Source organism: Gigantopelta aegis, chromosome 4 (genome assembly GCF_016097555.1).
Source record: "Gigantopelta aegis isolate Gae_Host chromosome 4, Gae_host_genome, whole genome shotgun sequence".
Lineage (NCBI taxonomy): Eukaryota > Metazoa > Mollusca > Gastropoda > Neomphalida > Peltospiridae > Gigantopelta > Gigantopelta aegis.
Genome location: NC_054702.1, coordinates 101,225,032 through 101,246,891, shown reverse-complemented (window position 1 = coordinate 101,246,891; position 21,860 = coordinate 101,225,032). Strand labels below are relative to the sequence as shown.

The window sequence follows — 21,860 nt, the reverse complement described above, 5'->3', positions numbered from 1 at the left end:
ATTTTAATGAACGAATAAATATAAACAACACATAGAAGCACTAGAGCAAGGAATCCATCGCCATAAACGTTGACGATCACCGCCATTTTAACAAAAGATCTATACATTTTGCAGCAGAGCTAACTGTCGCATTGCAGGTGCACGTCAACCAATCGGAAAACCCGTTAGAAAATTCACCCTTAACCACAAACGCGCCAATCTACATACAAATGACCGAAATACAAACCGTATTATAATCTCGACAAGAAGTAGCTGTAAACACAGGGATACTAACGTTTTTAATTCTGTGGAATATTGCTATAATTTTTGGAATATAAAATCCTACTTGTGCTTCTATTCATGCGAGGGATTTCTTTATTATATTTAAACTGGAAACCATATAGAGAAAGGGAGTAGATTTCTACTGGCTGCAACCAGAGGAAAGTGTTACAGTGTGTCTTGGATTTTTAAAGAATTAGTGTACATTTAATCTGCAATGGTAAGAACGGTAATCTTGACCATCCGTTGGTTTTATAAGCGTAATTTACGTAACAAGATGTTGTATTTTATGTCTTGAAATGAATTTTTTTCATTTTGGTCTTGGGTCGCATGTTCTCTTCATGTTAGTTTGAAATCGATAATTTGCCGAATAACATGCTGGGTACTCCTATCAGCCGAGATTATTTGTACTATATACATGAATTTTACTGCATATAGACTGTCGTTTTTGTTTTCTTTTTGACTATCTTAAATAACACTATGTCGAAAGTCGTGCTACAATATTTTGTCCTTTATAATACTAAATATAAAAGGAAATTGTGTTATGTCGAAAATGTCTATTCAGTTGTAATCCTGAGTTTGAACTGCTTATTATTTATGTAAGGATGTAAACACTTTTAGGAATTGAAAGAATTGCATCCATTTTTACCTGTATATTGACAATTAAAGTTAATTTTTAATGTATCTCGCTCCTACTCCCCACCCCAAAACCTAATTTTGGTATTCAAGGGAAGTAATTCCGTTTGGCAAAACTACATCATCAAAAATATTTATAAATAATTGACTTAATGCCAATTATTTAACAATACTTTAATCATACTGTTAATTACCATTAGATTTCCCCCACATTTTGTCTAGCATAAAATTGCAAATCGTGAAAAAATATAACATTGACACTGTCACACGGATTCCATATATCGGACTTCTCAAATATTGTACAAAGTACTGTGTATGCAAAAGTTTTTGCGACTAAAATAATTCAATTATTCGCAATCTTTTGTTTGACATTTTCGCGACTTGTGCACCCCAATAAAATAAATAACTACCAATATTTATGAAACTCCTTTGAATGACAGTTTAATGATACTCACATTTTCACGTAATTGTGATGTCTGTTCTCCAATAAGATGTGTTCGATGAACAACATGCGCAAGTTGCAGGTAGTGCACAGGGCACGTTAAGTCAATACTTTTCTTAACGTGCACAGTGAGGTGCATCCCTCTACTTGTCAAATTTAACATTGTGGGGATATTTTTTTTACAGCTGTCATCGTATATTTATTTTGTTATTAATGATGTGAGTATCCTATTGTAGGTTATACATTTTTTGTTTGCGTGTCCATTTGTTGCATTATTTCGGTTGAGAAACGGTTGAAACATGATGCCACAAGTTTTAAATATAGGCTATATTTAACAAGATTCAAACATAGTAAGAACCATGCTTACTATCTCCCTTTAGCTAAAGTTGCAGGTAGCCAGAGAACTCTGCTTGTTGAGTTAGACAAACATTTGGACGGTTGTGATTGCCGAGAGCCAGAGATCACTAAAGTGAAAACATGGAATTGCTGCCTTTGTGTTTTGCCAGAACATTATTGACACGAGTGCTGTCCGGTTTCTTTCTGTATTTGTGGTTAATATGTAAAATATTTGTTATTGGCCAACTTAAAAAATTATTCATGTAATGGTATTTAGCATCAAACCTAGGGTTATTGTTATATTAGAGTGGGAATCTTTACATACCCAGTGGTAGGCAACAATTTCATGTTTTGCTATAGTGTTGTCTCTGACGGAGATAACTGTCCAAATGTCTGTGTAGATCTCAAATGGCAAAGTATGAGGGCTAAAGTTGCAAGTTGAAAAATGCACATCTCATTTCAAACCAAATTTATCTTTGGTGCACCCAGGTTTCTTTTGAGGTTTACAAAGAATATAATACATTATCTGGCTGATTTTGCGGACCTACGATGATTACATGGCAGGCATGTGATCAAATCCAAAGCAAGCTTTTGTTATTGGGCCCAAACTGTTGGTCATCAGCAAGCAAGTATAGCAGAGATGTGAACTCTTGTCTGAAATATGAGAACTGTTCTGAAGGCTTCCAATTTACTGACACCAACCTCCGACATTATCGTACAACAGAATCACAGATCTATGCACAATAGCTTACAATGTTCTATAAATATTAGTGTCATGTAATATGTTTTGTATCTATGTTTGCATTATTCACAGCTAAATCGGAAACAAGTTGGCGAACAATTGAATTCGAGAGTTCTTTCGGCATGTGTGATTTTTGCTGTATATTTTATTCATGAACATATTTGCGTATACAGTATTTTAAAATAGAGCATTTAAAAACTAAACCATTGATGTGACAACAAAATGACTATGGTACATGTTCACTATTAACCTTTCTACTTGTGGTCAGATTACATGGGCCACACACAAGAGAGCAAGACTGACATTGGATGGTTGTGACGCTCTCATTATGCCGTAACAGCATTGTTGAAAGGGGGTGCTGTTGTGTGTGTAGTAATTAATATGTCAAATATTTATTGGTGAACACTAAAATGATTGATGTAAAGGTATTTCACTTAAAACAGGATTGTTGTTGTATTAGAGGTGGTCTTCCATTTGTTACACACCTGCATATTCCCAGTTCTTACACAGTCAACTTAGGGACTAATTAAGCAAGCCCCTATAACCTCAGTGGAACAGTCTTGGTCCAATTCAACTTTATTCCATCCATCAAACCAATCACATTGGTATATAATACATGTATCATACTGTAAATCGGGGAAAATAACGTGTGTTTAAACAAAACAAAAATCCAAGCGCATGTGAATGTTTTCAGTGTGAATATCGAATATGACCGTGAGAATCGAAAATGAAACTAATGTAAAAATAACATGGGCAAGCTAACGAGTTGTCAAGGTTTTTTTTCTTCTTCTACTATTAATTAATAACTAGAATTTCAATCGGTGGCTACTTAGCATTTAGTATTTTACTTCTAAAACGGTCTTAATTAACAACTGAAGCTGTGAGCAATATTATTCTAGTTTACAGTATATAGCTGCAAGCATAGATTCTCTATCATCACAGTAAATAGATAATTTGTAATAAATAAATGTGACTATATGTTCTGTTCTTGTGTCTTAATTGTTAATAGAAGGTGAGTCCGTTATTGCATACTAGGTAGAAGGTATAGGATTTGCAGTTCACTTGACCATGACCTATGTTATAAGGTGTGTAAGAAATGGGAATCTTTGATTGCCATTTGGTAGGCAGTTTAATATACAGTTTTCTCAAAATACTGGGGCTAATAAATGTGTAACAAATATGTTGATCAAGTGTTAATGGAATGTTTCATAAAATATAACTATGGCATTCGCTGTTTATGCAAATTTTACTTTCCATTTTAAGTGACAATTATCTCTGCTTTGTTTTGGATGATCCATAATCACATGAAGACAATTATTTACATAAAAGAATTGTTCGGGTGGGGGTACCATAACTCCCATTTCTTTTTTAAAACATGTGAATCTGTTATAACTTTTACAGCTAGTTCCTTTTTAAAATTTTGTTTTCCATTTTTGTAGGCTGATCAACTGACAGAAGAGCAGATTGCAGGTAAGAATTCAAGATGGGTGAAGGCATATATTTTTGTGCCTTGAATTGCGTTCAGGTTTTTAGTAAATTTTACTATTTGGACCAACTCCAAACTTGAAAATAGTATCTGAAAGTTGACTCATTTGTAATTGGAATCTTGGAAAGGAAAGGCTACTTTTACCTTTGAATTCCAAGAAAACTAAAAATATTTCTCAGAGCTGTTTTGATGATACAAATGAAGCTTGCATCTTAAATGTTCCATTAAAAACTGTTGGTTGCAGTCTTCACGATGAGCAATGTTGAGGTGAGCACGGCACTCCTGAAATGGTGCCATTTGAGCAATGGCATGAAGCTTCAAATACAACTTGTTAAAAATTTGTTTGTTGCAAGGCCATCAGCATGTACCTCTCTCAAAACTTTCCAGGATAGTGCGCAGTGAAAAGAGTTTGATCACACTCCTACCCTGGAGAAAACAGTTGCACAAATGGTGGGAGACTTTATAACTTTGCTCCACTTTAATTGGGGGAAAATGTCAATGTCCGAAGTTGCGCCCGGGACGGACATGCAAAAACAAATGCCTTCGGCAGGGCTCGAACTTAAGAATTTTGTCTCCCGTGGCAATTTTTATTAGAATTGCCATGGGTGAAAAGGCCCAGCAACAGCAATTTTGAGCCTGTGTATGACAGTATTTTAAAAAAGTGACATTTGCAGCAAATAAACGTGACTGAAAGGTTATTTTGTTGTATGTAGACATTTCAAACATGCAAATGTAAAATATTTGCAGTTAATGTACATTTTGCCATTGTTGAGGAACTTTACCGATGGCACGAAAGTGCCGTCAGTGACGCTCTCTACCTACGGCAATTTATTTCTCAAAGACTGCAATTGCTGTCTGTGCTGTTAATTTTGAGTCCTTGACAGCAATTCATGCCACAACTACAACAATTGCGGTTGTTAAGTTGCAGCCCTGGGGCCAATTTCACTAAACATCGTAAGTTTACGTATGCAACTAGAAGTTACACTGCACGTACGTTTACATGTATTTGGCATCTATTTCAACCAGAAAATTACACCATTATGGGAGATGGAGCATTTTAATGACAAAAGAAAATGACGTGTACTTAAAAACTATATTTGTTGTACTATAATAGTAATAAGAATTGTGTTTGTTGTAGATTTACGTTTATGTGCATAACTAGGCTTACATTGTTTTGTGAAATTGGGCCCTGAAATAGTGGCAATAGCAAGGGAAAATCAGGGGAGGAAGAGAGCGCTCACTGGATTACATACCCTAAAATTATTTTCTGGCAGAAATCCTGTTTAGGTATAGTACACTTTAAAAATGTATAACATATTTGCATAATAATGAATTTGAAAAATGGGCATGGTAATCTGAAGGTGTATATCTCGACTAAAGTACTAATCAAAATTATACCCAGGTGATTTTCAATCTTATATATTAGTTATGAAAATCCCTGGAATAAAAACCATAAAAATGTGTCAGTATTATCATGACCTGTTATGGTATTCAAACAACCGGTAGAAAAAATGACAATAAATTACCTGTTATAGATAGAAATACGAGATGTATTTACAATTTTACTGCAAAACATATGTAATTTGGAACAGACTATAACACCCAGGTTTATGTTGATTATATTCGACAGGTGAACTCACAAGTACTAAGCTAAACAGAGAGGTGGTCTCAGGTGTGTTCAATATCAAACTTGGTGTTATAGTCTGTTTCATATTACATACGTTTTGCAGTAAAATTGTAAATAAATGTATATATTTCTATCTATACTCTTCAAAAAAAGAAACGCAAAAGGGTACAAATGGGTTATAACTCCGATTTTATGTTTCCTACCGGTTCATGCTTTGTGAATATAAGGTCATTGCATGTCCCAAACACATTCCCACGGTTACATTCGATAAAACGCAGCTACTGTACAATAAAGTTCCAAAATGTGAATATTCGCAAAAACGCAGCCACGTGCAAACCATGTCACCACTGCACGTGCGTTGTCTGCACATGCAACATGAACACCGACAGTATAAAAGTGCAGGGTGTTCGCTTGCCTGGCCTCTGTATCTGGCCGACAGTTGACAATCCAGGACATGCCACGTCTCGGTGAACCGCAGAGAAACAATGCCATCGGCCGACTAGACGCAGGCGAACCCAGAATGGCCGTTGCCAGGGCATTCCATGTGTCCCCAAGCACCATCTCCAGACTGTGGGACCGTTACCAGCAACACGGATCAACACGTGACCTCCCTAGATCCGGTCGACCACGGGTCACTACCCCCGGGCAGGACCGCTACATCCGGGTACGCCACCTTCGGGAACGATTGACTACTGCCACCTCCACAGCCGCAGCAATACCAGGTTTGCGCAGGATATCCGACCAGACCGTACGGAACCGCCTACGTGAGGTAGGAATTCGTGCCAGACGTCCAGTTTGAGGTGTCATCTTAACACCACAACACCGTCGACTCCGACTGCAGTGGTGCCAGATTCATCGACAATGGCCTCAACTGCGATGGAGACAGGTGTGGTTCAGTGACGAGTCCCGATTTCTGCTCCGACGTCATGATGGAAGATGTCGCGTGTATAGGCGTCGTGGTGAACGTTATGCGGCAAACTGCGTGCAGGAAGTGGACAGATTCGGCGGGGGTAGTGTCATGGTGTGGGCAGCCATCTCACACACTGGCAGAACTGACCTGGTCCACGTGCAGGGCAACCTGAATGCACAGGGCTACATTGACCAGATCCTCCGGCCACACATCGTTCCAGTTATGGCCAACGCAGTGTTCCAACATGACAACGCCAGGCCTCACACAGCACGTCTCACAACGGCTTTCCTAGAGAACAACAACATTAATGTCCTTCTTTGGCCATCGATATCACCGGATTTGAACCCAATTGAGCATCTATGAGACGAGTTGGACCGACAGCGACAACCACAGCCCCAGACCCTGCCCGAGCTGGCAGCAGCCTTGCAGGCCGAGTGGGCCACCATCCCCCGGGACGTCATCCGTACTCTGGTTGCTTCAATGGGCAGGCGGTGCCAGGCAGTTGTCAACACACGCGGAGGCCACACCCGGTATTGACTCCAGATGACCTTGACCTTGGTGGTGTGTCCTATCACTTACAATGGACTGAGTGAATTGTGAACAATCCTGCAACATTTGGTAATTATCGGACTCGCCATTCAATAATTAAATCAATTCTCCAAATGTTACGACAATGTGGTTTTGCGTTTCTTCTTTTGAAGAGTATATAACAGGTCATTTATTGTCATTTTAGGTACTTGTTACTGACACATTTTTATGGTTTTTATTCCAGGGATTTTCATAACTAATATATAAGATAGAAAAATCACCTGGGTATAATTTTGATTAGTACTTTAGTTGGATATGTATTAGGAATCTGTAAATTTGTGGGTTTAAGTAGTTGAGATTTTACCATTTATTTTGCTGATTTAATCTACAGAGAAGCCTGTCAAAATCTGCCGAGATTCATGATCCCGAATATTTCTCAATTCACAGTATTAATTATTAGAAAAATTAACTTTTTACAAAATGTTTCCAGGTCTACAATTGTTAGTTACTGTGCATCATTCATTTCATGTTTAAATCTTTTATTTCAGAATTTAAGGAAGCATTCAGTCTATTTGACAAGGATGGTGATGGCACCATCACAACAAAAGAGTTGGGAACTGTGATGAGGTCACTAGGTCAGAATCCAACAGAGGCCGAATTACAAGACATGATCAACGAAGTAGATGCAGATGGTACGGAATTAGTCAGGTCTTCAAGAGCATTATGGGGCTTTAAGTTATTTAGAATGTCTATACAATAAATAAATTGAAAAGGGATCAAACAAATTGACCCTGTTAGTTCTATCATTTCTATAAATAGTTGTGAACCTATATAATTTAAAAATATTTATGTTTATATTTTCAGCAATCTGATTGGTTGGATAGTATTTATTTTTTGCATTCTTATTTTGATGAATTGCAGTCTTTGACCTGCGCAAAATCAAGGCGAGCTGAAGATCGCTCTCCTTAAATAATGCCAGACGAGCAATCGTGAAGTTTTAACTGAAATTAATTTTAGAATTTTTTTTTTTGAATATGAAGTCACCATGACAGTCCTGTGATTGCTGTGACATTTTAGGACTAACATGGAAACACATCACAGTTCTTGAATTATACAATTTTTGATAGAATTTTATTTAATTTGACAGAACATCTCTTTTTGCCAAAACTTAAAAAAAAAATTCGTATGTTGACAAAACAAAAATTATATATAAGAAAAAATGTTTTGAAAACTAAAGCAGACTATGTCTATAGCCTATATAGACTGACAGTAGTTTATGTCGCTGTGTTTCAGTGCCAGACCTATCCTTAGTGATATTACGCCACTGTTCTGCTACTTAACGAGTCTATTGCTGCTCAACATAGTGGCGTTGCATTTCCCCTTTGAAGAAAATCCTGATCGGAGCATCTTGTCAAATCGTTTAGGATCATCAAACTTTGCATGCAAGTACAACTTGGGATGGCAGTGTGTTGCATACTATAGCTAGGTCACCACAACCTTTAACAGGCATATTATGTACTTCTGTGGTATTGTTAAAAGTATCAATCATGTTTTAGAGGATATGGTACCAGTTAAATTTATGTCCCCAAGTGAAAAAAATTCCACAATATTCCAGTGTTAATCTAGATACTGAAGGCGACATATGTAGCCTGACATCACACGCGTCTACATGCTATATACTGTGTAATCAAGCACTTGGGATGGCAGTGTGTTGCATACTATAGCTAGGTCACCACAACCTTTAACAGGCATATTATGTACTTCTGTGGTATTGTTAAAAGTATCGATCATGTTTTAGAGGACAAGTTACCAGTTAAATTTATGTCCCAAGTGAAAAAAATTCCACAATATTCCAGTCTTAAAGGGACACACCCTAGTTACATTTATTTGTTAACCATTACGGCGTAGTTTTTCGCTATTAAACCCCATTTTTCACAAATAAAATTGCACTTTACTTACATTTTATTATTTAGAATACACATTTCCATTCACCTGAAGTGCTTTTTGGTAATCCTGATGTTTGTAAAACCAAGAAATCATTTTTTGCATTTTTTCACAAAACGTGTTGTCGAGAGAAAAAACGTTAAGCGAGGTCCAATCTATTTTTAATGTCACAGACGTTGGTATATCACGTGACCGTTATCGTTTTGGTTCGGTTTGTTTTCTCGTGCACGGTTCGCGCAATCAACATCCGATTTGTTGTTGTTCATTTGTGAGATTTTTCTTCACAGTTCGTGAACATTTTCAGTAACAATAAAGTTCAGACAAGTAAGTGTCTCAATACAAAACGTTACAAAGCCTTAAAACCAATAATTTTGCTAAGTCTTACGATATCTGGAGAGGGGATACAACCAGGACAGAACAGTTGGAACATGTCCAGGAGAGGTGAAACGAACGCACCCCAAGTCTGTGAAATTTGTCATGACGTAGGCATTGTTGTGCTTCTAACGGTGACATCAGAATACTAACTTTCAAAATTATTTCAAGCAATTGGGACATGGGGATTCCCATGGTATTTATCGATATAAAACCTGCTTTTTCACTCCATTTGATAAAAATGTGATCTAAGTGTGTTACAGGTTTGTAAATTAACCAAATTATAATTTATTTTCGCTGGATGGAACTAGGGTGTGCGGCTTTAATCTAGATACTGAAGGCGACATATGTAGCCTGACATCACACACGTCTACATACTGTATACTGTGTAATCGAGCACAACTTGGGATGGCAGTGTGTTGCATACTATAGCTAGGTCACCACAACCTTTAACAGGCATATTATGTACTTATGTGGTATTGTTAAAAGTATTAGTCATGTTTTAGAGGATAAGTTGCCAGTTAAATTTATGTCACACTATTCCAGTCTTAATTTAGATACTGAAGGCGACATGTAGCCTGACATCACACGTCTACATGCTGTATACTGTGTAATTACATACAGTGTATTCCCAATTCATATTTCCAACAGTTTTGCAAACGGCACTCGCTGGAAATAATAGAACAACAGGAAATAGATTAATTGAGAGTATGGCAGCTTTAGTTTTTCAATGGAGGGGGGGGGGGGGGGGGGGGGGGGGGTGATACTGGAAATAGTTGAAACGGTGGTTTTCAGCAATAATTTTCAAGAAGCTGGTTGTGACTGCTAATTTGATAATATATTTGACTGTTTACCAACAACGAAAATCACAAAATATTGGTATATAAATATAGTTTTTAAAAAAACCCAAACTATTCTGATTTACAAACAACAACACTTGTTGAAAATAATGGACATATTGGCTAAAAATGTCCATAAGTAAATGCGACCTATATATAGAGTTTATTATACTAGCTTGTGTACGACTCACGCAAGTGTAATAATTTCTTTATTATCTATATTATTGTTTTCTTTATGAATAACAAGACCCAACTTGAAATGTTTCAGCCACTCGCATTACAAAAATAGGACATGACAAAAAATGAACACTTAAAATCAGTTTATTCAAACTGTAACAGCTATGATAAAAGTGGATATATTGGTGTTTAGGTATCTTTATATGATAAAGAGTTTTGAAATTGTACAATTAATACATTTTTGGTTATTAAAATAGTCTGTTACTCTCGTTACAATTTTTCCGCTATTTGGTAATGGCTTTAAAAAAAAAAACAATTTAAAGAAAAATAACAGTTTTTAAATGTCAAACTTTTATTAAAAGAAAAATCAGAAAGCCAAACAAATCAACTGGGTAAATATTACCAATAAATTAAACTTACAAGTTAAACAATGAACAAATTAACGACTTTCAGGTATTAACCTTTGGAGTACTGCAGGCGAGATATCTCGCCCGACGTCACGTCAGTTGACATACTGTACACTGTATACAGTGCATTCCCCAATTCATATATCCCGCTGTTTTGCACACGACACATGAAACGGAAATATAATAAAAGAAAAAAGATTAAAAAAAAATTCAAAATGGTGGCTTTTGTTTTGATTTTTTTAATTGAAAATACCTTAAAATTTTGAGTTCAAAAAGTGGTTTTCGGCAAGTATTTTCGCTTGACAACAATGGCAGCACGTCATAAATTTGATCATTTTACCAGCAATGAAAATTACCAAATATTGCAATATGAATCGTAGTTCAGGTTTTAAAAAAAAATTCTGGTCGGAAAACCACTTATCGGGAATAATGGACATAAATACTGCAACTTTTTCGATTTTTTGCCTAATTTTAATCACCATTAGCTGATCTAAAAATAATAAAAATTACAAAAAAAAAACCCACAAAAATAATACTTACCGATTATATATGAACTTTATTTCATGTATACTACTCAAAAGAATTTAAGGGTCAGACGATATTTTCGACATTATTTTCTGAATGTCAATTATATTAGCTAGACCATAATGTCACGCATGGTATTGTTCCATTTTGACGAAAGTGGGTCTAAGCAACCCATAAATGAATTAAAATCCACTGTCATTGACACTGTCGACTAGTTCTAATGGCGAAAACATACTTACATTTGCACATAAATTAGGGCGAAAGCGAAAGGTTTGTTAAGTGCCCATAACTTGCTTTTTCATAAAGCGCTTCATTTGCACGCTTTGCACGTGTATTCCATGTTCCCAATGCTGAATTTCCGTATAATTGGAGTTTGCGTTCGTGTACGGTGCACACTCCAAATTTGACAGTGGTACGACTTCAACTGACTATCGAAGATCGAGGAAGGGCTATTGCTTGGCTTCAGGATGGCAATACGCAAAGAAATGTTGCTCTGAGACTTGGTGTCAGTCGGAGTGTCGTTGGCCGATTGTGGCAGCGGTACCAAGCAATGAATTCTGTTCGAAATCGTCCACGTTCGGGAAGACCCCGAAGCACTACAAATAGAGAGGACCGCTACATCACCAATATGGCTCTACGTCAACGCACAACCACTGCACGACGATTACGTGACAATCTGCAGACTGCAACTGGAACTCGAGTGTCTGATCAAACCATACGCAATCGTCTGAGAGCCAATAATCTACGCTGCCGTCGCCAGGCTGTTCGACCACCACTCCTACCACGTCACAGAATGGCCAGGCGTCACTGGTGCACGCTTCATCTGCGGTGGCAACGTGTTCAGTGATGTTCACTGATGAGTCCAGGTTTAGTCTCCAGTTCAACGACGGTCAGGTTTGTGTCTACAGACGTCCTGGGGAGCGCTTCGCTGACGTTAACGTTAGACAACGTCATCGGTTCGGTGATGGCAGCGTCGTGGTGTGGGCGGCATCTCTATCCACCACAGGACCCCCTATGTGGTGGATGGCAATCTGAATGGAATCCGCTATCTGAATGAGATTATCCGGCCGTTAGTTCTCCCAGGCCTTCAGCAGATTGGCGGCGGGGCAGTTCTGCAGGATGACAATGCCAGACCCCACCGCGCCAGGGTGGTAACAGACTTTATCAGACAACAAGGTATCGCCAGGATGGATTAGCCAGCATATTCGCCTGACTTGGCCCCAATAGAGCACGCCTGGGACGAATTAGGCAGGAGAGTTTGGGATAACCATGCCCCTCCGGCCAACCTTCATGATCTGGGTCAACTTCTTATGGCAGAGTGGCAGGCCATTCCCCAAGAGTTTTTCAGACGTCTGATCAACAGCATGAGGCAACGATGTGTCGAGTGTATTCGCGCCAGGGGTGGATTCACACACTGTTAAACGAATGTTCTAATGTGTAAATCCATGTTTGACAGCATGTCATGTGACTTTCTTGTATACAGTGACGTTTATTTGTGATTTTTTGTAAATATGGAACAATAAAAAAAAAAATTGGTGTAGTTTACATCATCAATCTAATACACTCTGAAACTTATTTGGTTATAAATTTTTGACTCTTAAATTCTTTTGAGTAGTATATTTATGAAACATTTAAGTGAATATATGTGAGTAAAAATTATAAACTTGTACCCACTACGTGGTTTTTGTTAAAAATTAATCCAGTAGTCTGCTTAACGTCAATTTTTTGAAAATTGAAATAACACTACAAAGTAGAAAATTTTGACAATTAAAGCCGCACACCCTAGTTCCATCAGCGAAAATAAATTATAATTTGGTTAATCTACAAACCTGTAACACGCTTAGATCACGTTTTTATCAAATGCACGCCTGCATTTCGTGGTTTTACAAACATCAGGATTACCAAAAAGCACTTCAGGTGAATGGAAATGTGTATTCTAAATAATAAAATGCAACTAAAGTGCAATTTTATTTGTGAAAAAAATGGGTTTAATAGCGAAAAACAATGCCGTAATGGTTAACAACTAGCCGTAACTAGGGCGTGTCCCTTTAAAAACTTATTTTCCCTTAAAATCTTTTTTTTCTTCTTTTCTTTTCTTTTTTTTAGCATTTACCAAATTGTAACAGGGGTGACCAACTGTTTTGATAACTTGTCATATAAAGATACCTAAACACCATAGCTATACACCAATATTCACTTTAATCACATCCGTTACAGTTTGAGGACACTTTGGATTTTAAGTATGTTCTTTCTTTTTCTTTTTGTAACGCGAGTAACCAATGTTTACACATTTACTACAGGTATGAAAACTAAGCATATTTCCTTTTTCTTTTCTTTTTTATAATATACATTGATTATTTAAATAATAAAATGTAATAAAGAAAATAAGTGTTGAATGTATAATTATTAATCCTGAGCAAATCAAAAGAATTAGTATGATAAAATTGTGATGCAAGTAACTGTGGAATTGTCCATATGGTAACCAATCTTTCAAATGCTCTTTCTTGACAATATCCAATATTTGGGCATAACAGCAAGTAAGGACAACTTGTGGTAAAATTTGAATTCTGGTCAATTCCAGTCTTCACCAGCAGGCCTGGAAATACTTTTGGTGTTGCCTGTCCTCAAATGTGGAAATGATGTTACTGAAAACTGGCCTTTATTGTGTGCAATTACTTATTCACATAATTACATCATGTTGCCGGCCATAGGATTTCATGGGAAACACACTTTCAAGGGGCAGGACATAGCTCAGTGGTAAAGTGCTCTCTTGATACACGGTCAGTCTAGGATCGATCCCCATCAATGGGCCCCATTCTCGTTCCTGCCAGTGCCCCACCATTTCTGTTGGATAGTGCATATAAAAGATCCCTTGCTGCTAATCGAAAAGAGTAGCTCATGAAGTGACGACAGCGGGTTTCTTATCATATCTGTATGGTCCTTAACCATATGTCTGATGCTGTATAACCATAAATAAAATGTGTTGAGTGCATTGTTAAATAAAACATTTACTTCATTCCTTCCAATTTTTCAGTTCCGTGCTTTGTGATCATGGGAACCCATTGGAATCTGTTTTTAGGCTCTGTTGAATAGTTGTCCTCTATCAGGGATAGAAGCTAACGCTTGCCCCAGGCAAGTAGAAATCCCTGGGGGCGAATACAGTTTAAATGGCGCTTGTGCCCCGGGCGAGTAATACTGGGCAGTTGTGACCCAGATTCAATTAATTTGGAACTGAAATAACTTTATAACAACAAAACCCCTAAATAATGTGTACCGTGTATATTGGTCCCTAACTGGAGGGGACTAGGTTTCATGTCGTAACGTCTGTCTGGTCCTTTTCTTCTTTTTTTTCTCTTTTTTTTCTTTTTACAATGCCTTGAGATATTGAGCTGAAATTAGCTGTTAACTTAGACACGAAAATTTGTTTTGTGGTCATTTTATTGTAATGCCAGAAGATATTGAGATAAAATTTTGTGTATAGCTTAATCGTGTAGTGTTACAGATCACTGGTATTGTGAAATAAAATCAACTTTTGAACTTGAGCAACACAAAAATTTGTTGGGACATGCATTGTTTTAGCAGTACTCTCAGAATGCTTTTTTCAATAGTGTAGGCTAAGGTATTTTTATTTAATCTTTCACTGCTATATCTTTGAAGTTCGTCTATTAAACTAGTCGTATATCAAAAGCATGCACAGAATCAACCATACACACATTTTAAATTTTTATTGTATTAAATGGGTCTTCCTGCCAGCTACATAGGTATAAAAACTGCTGATTTTGTAAACAGACATTTAAAAAATTTTTTTTTTAAAACAGTTGTACTGTTTAAGTGTAACAATCAGATTGAAATTATATGTGTGGTAGCACTTGTATGCCATAAAAACAAAGGTCTGTTCAGTTTAACAGTTTAAACTTTTGTATTAGCTATTCAGAATACATCTGATCATCAGGCTCAAGCATGAAAATAATTTTTTGGTGGTGCCTCTCAAAATTATGTACTTAAATCAGTTTGTGCCTGTCATAAAGTCGTCAAAAGTTGAAATATTGAAATGTTACTATTGAAGATTTCCAGTTGGGAACTACTTGCTGAAATGTTTTTATGGACAATTACACCACTTCGGTTGGTAGAACCCAAAGATTAATTTTAGAAGCATAGATCTTTAACTTCCTGACTACCAAGTCTGATTAAATGTAGTGAAATACTAAATATTTTTGTAATATTTATGCATAGCTTTAATTACTGCAACTATAAGTTGTCTTTGATTTTACACAATGATTAATGATAGGATAACTTAATTGAGACAATTCTGTTTTCGACTTATCACACGACTAGCATCAGCTAGTTGAAAAAATCTGGTATTTAACAACTGGGATAATAAATATGGTTATTAATTAATGCTTTCTCTAATCATAATGTTGGAGGTACATATTAAGACAACCACTCTGTCGCGGGGGGGTTGGGAGGGGGGGAGTGGCCAAATGTACAGTAGCTGTAAATTGTAAAAATTAAATTGTACTGTTGTCGAGTGTCTATGGTCATAATGGTGTGTACTCGAAAAAAATATTCTTTAGGTGGAATAAAAAGTCTGTGATTAACAATGTTAAATCCATTCATGATGTAGACAGTCTAAAGTGAGACGACTATTAAACAATAATTATTGCATGCCAAGCTAAAATCTTCCTCGAAAAAAATTGTGAGGTAATAAATTAAAATACTGCTTGGCCAGTCCACTTTTGAAATAATCAGGCACGTAATAAGTGGATTGATTAGCAATAAACGGGAAACAAGTTGAGTATAAGATTTACATTGACAAAAGAAGACATTTTGAATAACACATCTAAATGGTTCCAAGTTGCAATAACAGTAATTGGTGTATTAAATACTGGGGCTAAAACAGCATCTATATTTTTTTTATATTTTTTTTAACCCACTTCTAAGTTGAAATTAATGTACCCTTGGGCGCACAAGTGCAATTGCTCACTTCAGTTGTGAAGGTTTGCTTGACATCTTTCTGAGTAAATAAAGGTCAGAACTACTTAAATTGCTTCTTGATTTGTGTGAACGTGATTGTTGTGGGGTTGGGAATAGATATTTATGTTTTTAATTTTATTTAATGTAATGATTATTTTTCAGGTAATGGTACAATAGACTTTCCAGAATTTTTAACCATGATGGCAAGAAAAATGAAAGACACAGATTCAGAGGAGGAGATTCGTGAAGCATTCCGAGTTTTTGATAAGGATGGCAACGGTTTCATAAGTGCAGCTGAATTGAGGCATGTGATGACAAATTTGGGGGAGAAATTAACTGATGAAGAGGTAGACGAAATGATCAGGGAAGCAGATATTGATGGTGATGGACAAGTTAACTATGAAGGTGTGTTGTTGTATCTATTCAGTCGGCGTTGTATTTGAAATAGGGCCAAGAATTCAACTTTGTTGGGGATCATCAGGAATGCTTCCCAGCTACTATATATAATGCTCATATCAACAATATTTAATGCCCATGATACAAATAAGTATATTGATTAATTTAATACAATGGTAAAATGTATGATTGTACTCAAAAGTGTTCCTTAACTTGAATTTTTATCTTAATTTTAAAAATTTATTTATTTAATCACATTGCAGTCAAATCTCGTCATAAACCATCCCCACTTATTGCCTAAAAAATGTTTGAGCACACAATTTACCCAGTTTTACCACCATCCGGGCAGCTATCCTTCATCTGCTCATGCGTTCCTATACGAATGCATAGTAAAAAGACCCGATACCCTGCCATTAAACGATTTTGTGTACCATGTGACAAATAACTGATTGTGTGTGTACATGCGCATTTCATGTTCAATAAACCACTTCTTGCTAACATTTGCTAAACTGTTTTCAGTGCAACAACAAAGTAAACTGAATTACCAATTCGTGAACCAGTTAAAATAATTTACAAACATTAGCAAAATTTTAATTGGATGAATTTGGGTGTAGTTTATCAATAACCCGTTTGCTGAATATGTGACGTTATGAGGTACATACCAGCTTCGTCTTGGGTGATAGTCCTTCAGCAATTCCATAATGGAAAATTAAGATTGCTATCTCTCTGTTCTCTTCTTTTTTAATCCTTTAAAATAGTATGTTTCCAAATGATATGCTTAAATTACTGGAGACTTCTGAAGACTACAATCGATTCATTCTGCAAATATCAATTCCAACGGATTTATACAAGGCTTAAAATAGACTTCTGAGAATCGAAAATGTGCGTACGCCATTTATGGGTTACACGAAAACTAATTGAGCTAACCCATTTTTTTTGTAGATGACTCGTCATGACTGTATATAAATGATGTCATAAATTTAATGCACGAACGAAACTATCGCTCCCGCAATTTTCAGAGGCCTGTTAAAATGAACATGTTCATTTGATAATGCAAATGCATGGTTTGGTGTAAATTTCGACAAAACAAGTGCACCATCATAAAGGCTATTGGTTCAGATCCTGGCCTTTACGGTCAAAAAATGACAAAATTGGGTTCAGACAGATGGATCCATGTAATCAGTATCATTAATACGTGCGATTGAAAGCGAACATACATGAGCATTTTTAAAATTATCGGGTTGCATTAGAAAATACTTGTTGAAGTATGATGGTCATGGTTGATAGTGCTTCAGGGATTTTCATGTTTATCGCAAAATTTAGCAACCTTGTATGGGTGACCTGTTAAAAACAAGATGAACAATAAAATACAAATGATGTATTTCCAGTGTGTTCTTTTAGACTATACTATTGTAGGCCATTTGCATAGTGAACATAGCAAAATGAATTCATTTTTCCTAAAGCATGGTGGCATAATCTCACATTGGGCAGTTGCAGCAGCCCTTGAAATTCCACATACATTATTTGCACGGGACAATTAAAACTGACAGCACATTTAAGTTCACTTCTTCAACAGATTAAGTTTGTAAATTAGGGTATGTTAAATGTTTGAATTTAGTGTTGATTGGGGTGCTAATTTGATTTTGCTTGTTATTTTTATAATGCTTGGGCTATACTTATTGGAGCAGGGTGATTAGCATATTGAATACAATTAGGTGCTTGTTAAATTGTTTGTCTTTTCTTAGGGGTGGGGGGGGGGGGGGCATAAGATTTTTGTTTCGGTATTCTGTTGGATAAAATTTGAGGTATATATCACATAATAATAAAATTCAGCAAGTTTTACATCAATATAATGGTATTGCCCTTGGAGATTTAACTAATGAAACAAAGAATGTCCAGTTAATGAGTGGGTAACGTACGGCAACAATTGCTGCTAATTTGAATTTAAACAACCACAAATTTATGGCAAAAAGCTTTGCTGTTCTTCAACAAAAACAACAACTGAATTTAACTCCACAAATGCCACAAAATTAAGGTACTGTACATACTTGTCAAATTTTATAAAGGAATACCTTGTGGATTTGAAAATGTACATGATACATTGTAATTGGATTTGGCACTCTGGATTTTATGTTACAAATAAAGAATCAATTTGGCGGTAATAAGTAACGATTCAATATAATTGAATGTTAAGATTAATCACATTTTGGTTTTTATTTTGTTATTAAGATTATTTTGGCGCTCTTGCTGGTCATAGTGTCTAATTTGTGTCTTGGTAATGTTTTAACTGTTTACTGCGTTCCTTTGCTTGTCATAATTGTCATGCTATGACAATTGTGTCACTAAATCTCATCTGTTAGAACATTTTGTGGGAAATTATGAGCACTGGCATATTTCGATTCTGAAAAACAAAGTCTTACAGATGTCATTATGTAATAAAACAATTATAATTACATAATGATAATTATATTGATTCCATTGGTCCAGCCATAGCAACACGAGTTTGTTCATTTCTTGATGATCTTAAAAATAGCGTCTTTTACTGTGTCACTTTGCATTAGTACTTTGTCTTATGGAGCATAAAATACGAACTTTTTATGTTATTATTTGTAAATATGTTTCAAGGTCAATTATATGGATTGTTTATTTCTTTTACATTCATCAGTATAAATATTCAAAATAAAACAAAACAAAAACCAACATTTGCAAACATGTTTGAATGGCTTGCTTTTTTCTCTCTCTTTTTCCATACCCAGTGAACATAAAAGAACAGACAATCCTTAAATGTTACTAATTAATACATTTATCAAGCAACATTTTAGAACTTGCATGGCTGCACCTTAGTTCTAAACATGAAATGAATTGCTTGTTCAGTTCAGAATATATTATTTAACAATTGTTTTTCTGGTAGTTGAAATTTTGTTGCCGTTTCTAATAATTGTTTTTTCTTATATTTTTCAGAGTTTGTCACGATGATGACGTCCAAGTAACATGATATCCTGTGGTCATTTTCTCCTTTCAATCTTATCTTTCGTCATGTTAAAACTGCAGGCTCAATGTGTACAGTGCATGGTTAAGTCCTGTACTGTAGACAGCCACAGATGGACATGCAGCAGACACCTGTCACCCAGGACTATTGACCACTATGTACAGTTTGTAATATATTCTGGCCATGTATAGGGGGTTACATTCTTTCCCCTTTATTCATGTATTTTGTGGGTACTTTGCCCAATTTAAGTCATTGTAGTTTGTCAAGTCTTTAGTGTAGATTTGGGCTATTACTAATACTTCAGAACTGGCTAGAATGGAATACTGATCACACCAGATTACTAGGTCTATAGTAATGTTTACACCAAAAATCATGAAGAAAATAATGTGTTGTAATAGCCAAAAAAAAAAAGTTGGAAATTGTTAACTTGTAAAGGTGAAAAATTACATTACAATTGTCTTGTTTTCTTTTTATTTGTAAATAGTCTTGAAACTGAATGAAGAGTAATAACTATTTTGTTTGGGGTTTTATGCTGCAAGAATAAATAGAATGACGTTCTAGCCAGTGTCTCTTTCTAGCTTGTATATCATTGCATTTGACAAAACAAAGACTGTTTACTGCTTGTTCTGCTGCAAGGATAAGCCTTATCTCTTGGTAAATTTTGCTACATTTTTTTTTTTTTTTTTTTTACCATGTTTGGTTTTTTTCATAAGGAATACTATAATAGCTGTTGTTGTTTTTGGTGGCTAGATTCATGGGTTTTTTTTGTTTTTTCTTGAACTGATTCGGGAAGTTTTATGGTGGCTTTAAATTTGCCCAAACAGTTTTACGCAGCAAATACTGTTCTGTTATGGGAGAAAGTTACAGGACACGAGTAATTGATATAAAATTATTTTGAGGTGGTATTGCAAATTGATGGTTCTTTTACTAACTAGTTGCATTGTGTTTGAGACCTTCATTTGCTTCACCGAATGATACTTCATTGTTGATAACACACTTGATCCACTGTCGGTTTTATGTCTTGTTCTAACATCTTCTAATCATCATCATTCACATCGATAAATGTTGTGTTTCCAATGGAGATGTACATTTTATTTCTGCCTTTTGATCAATTTTTCTTATCTATGTTCTTTTAAAAACATTTGATTATATCATGGATCTCATTGTGTCATAAATCATGTAAATCCATAATGATGTGTTGTTGTCAATTTTATATATATATATTCACCTGAACCACGTAGGCCTTGGGAGTTCTCAGAGTGGTGATTTCCTAAAGATCTAGTTGCAGATGATGTGAATTCCTTACTTAAAATAAACTCTTTCTCTTCAGGAATTTTGCCAATACTGATTGTGAACATTGGCTAAAAATTTAGACCGACTATTACCACCACCACAACTATCTTTTGCAGATTTGGACAATTTGTTTAGATGGCAAGTAAGTTCGGATAAAAGTAAACGAAGACTGATGTGAAATTCTGGACTTGTTATGACTGTCAACTTGGGAATAAGTTTTTAAGTGTAGGATGTAGCCTTTTAAGGGGCCATTTTTGTTTCAACCAGAACATAACTAGGACATCAAAATTGCAACACAAAAGTTTAGCAAAAGCACTAAGAGGACATTGATTTATTATTATCGGCTACTGTATGTTAAACATCGTCTTAAAAAGGAAACCTGTTTACATTGGTAGCATGGCGTTTTTATATGCACCATTTCAGACAGGATGGCACAGTTTTTGGTATACCAATGAGCATCGATCCTAGACCGCTCAATACCTTTTGTAAACTACTAAAAATATGTTGACATTCAGTAAGAGAGGAGGGTGGGGGTAGGATTCCCAGTTACACGGAACGCCCCGGCTTAAAAAAAAAAAACCCCACCTAGATCCAAATTGATGTCCACGTAAATTTTCTAATTATAAATATTGACATACTGTTTCGGACCCCCCTTACCAAAAGCATAATCCGCCCTAGGTAGTATATATTGTGTTGCAGCATTTAGACCAAGTTTAAAGGGGGAGGGAGGGTGACGACTGAAGCAACTTCATATTTATTACACGAGTTGTAACGCAAACAGCTATGCGTGGTGGGCACGCATATGAACCAATTCAAGGTTACTGCTTCAGAGTGAACCATAACGAGGGCGGTTCTTCTAACGTAGAAGGGCGGGATTTAGCTAAGTCGGTTAAGTGGTCGCAGGATCGAACCATCCATTTAGCTGATTAGTTTTTTTCTCGTTCCAACCAGTGCACCACAACTGTACAAAGACCGTGGT

The 21,860-nt window shown here is 36.1% G+C and overlaps 1 protein-coding gene across 1 annotated transcript; it reads left to right on the top strand.

Annotated features, from left to right (window-relative positions):
* The first annotated feature begins 183 nt into the window (after window positions 1–183).
* LOC121371604 (calmodulin) lies at window positions 184–20,779 on the top strand. The gene is made up of 5 exons (XM_041497619.1): window positions 184–478; window positions 3,854–3,884; window positions 7,514–7,657; window positions 16,366–16,608; window positions 19,561–20,779. The coding sequence occupies exons 1-5, from the start codon at window positions 476–478 to the stop codon at window positions 19,587–19,589; spliced, it is 450 nt and encodes a 149-aa protein (XP_041353553.1). The 5' UTR covers window positions 184–475; the 3' UTR covers window positions 19,590–20,779.
* Window positions 20,780–21,860: the final 1,081 nt, after the last annotated feature.

What these genes read in the sequence shown, in the direction of transcription:
- LOC121371604 (XM_041497619.1), top strand. An exon ending in CAACGAAGTAGATGCAGATG is followed by an intron (nt 7,658 to 16,365) that starts GTACGGAATTAG and finishes ATTATTTTTCAG; the next exon opens with GTAATGGTACAATAGACTTT. An exon ending in TGGACAAGTTAACTATGAAG is followed by an intron (nt 16,609 to 19,560) that starts GTGTGTTGTTGT and finishes TATATTTTTCAG; the next exon opens with AGTTTGTCACGATGATGACG.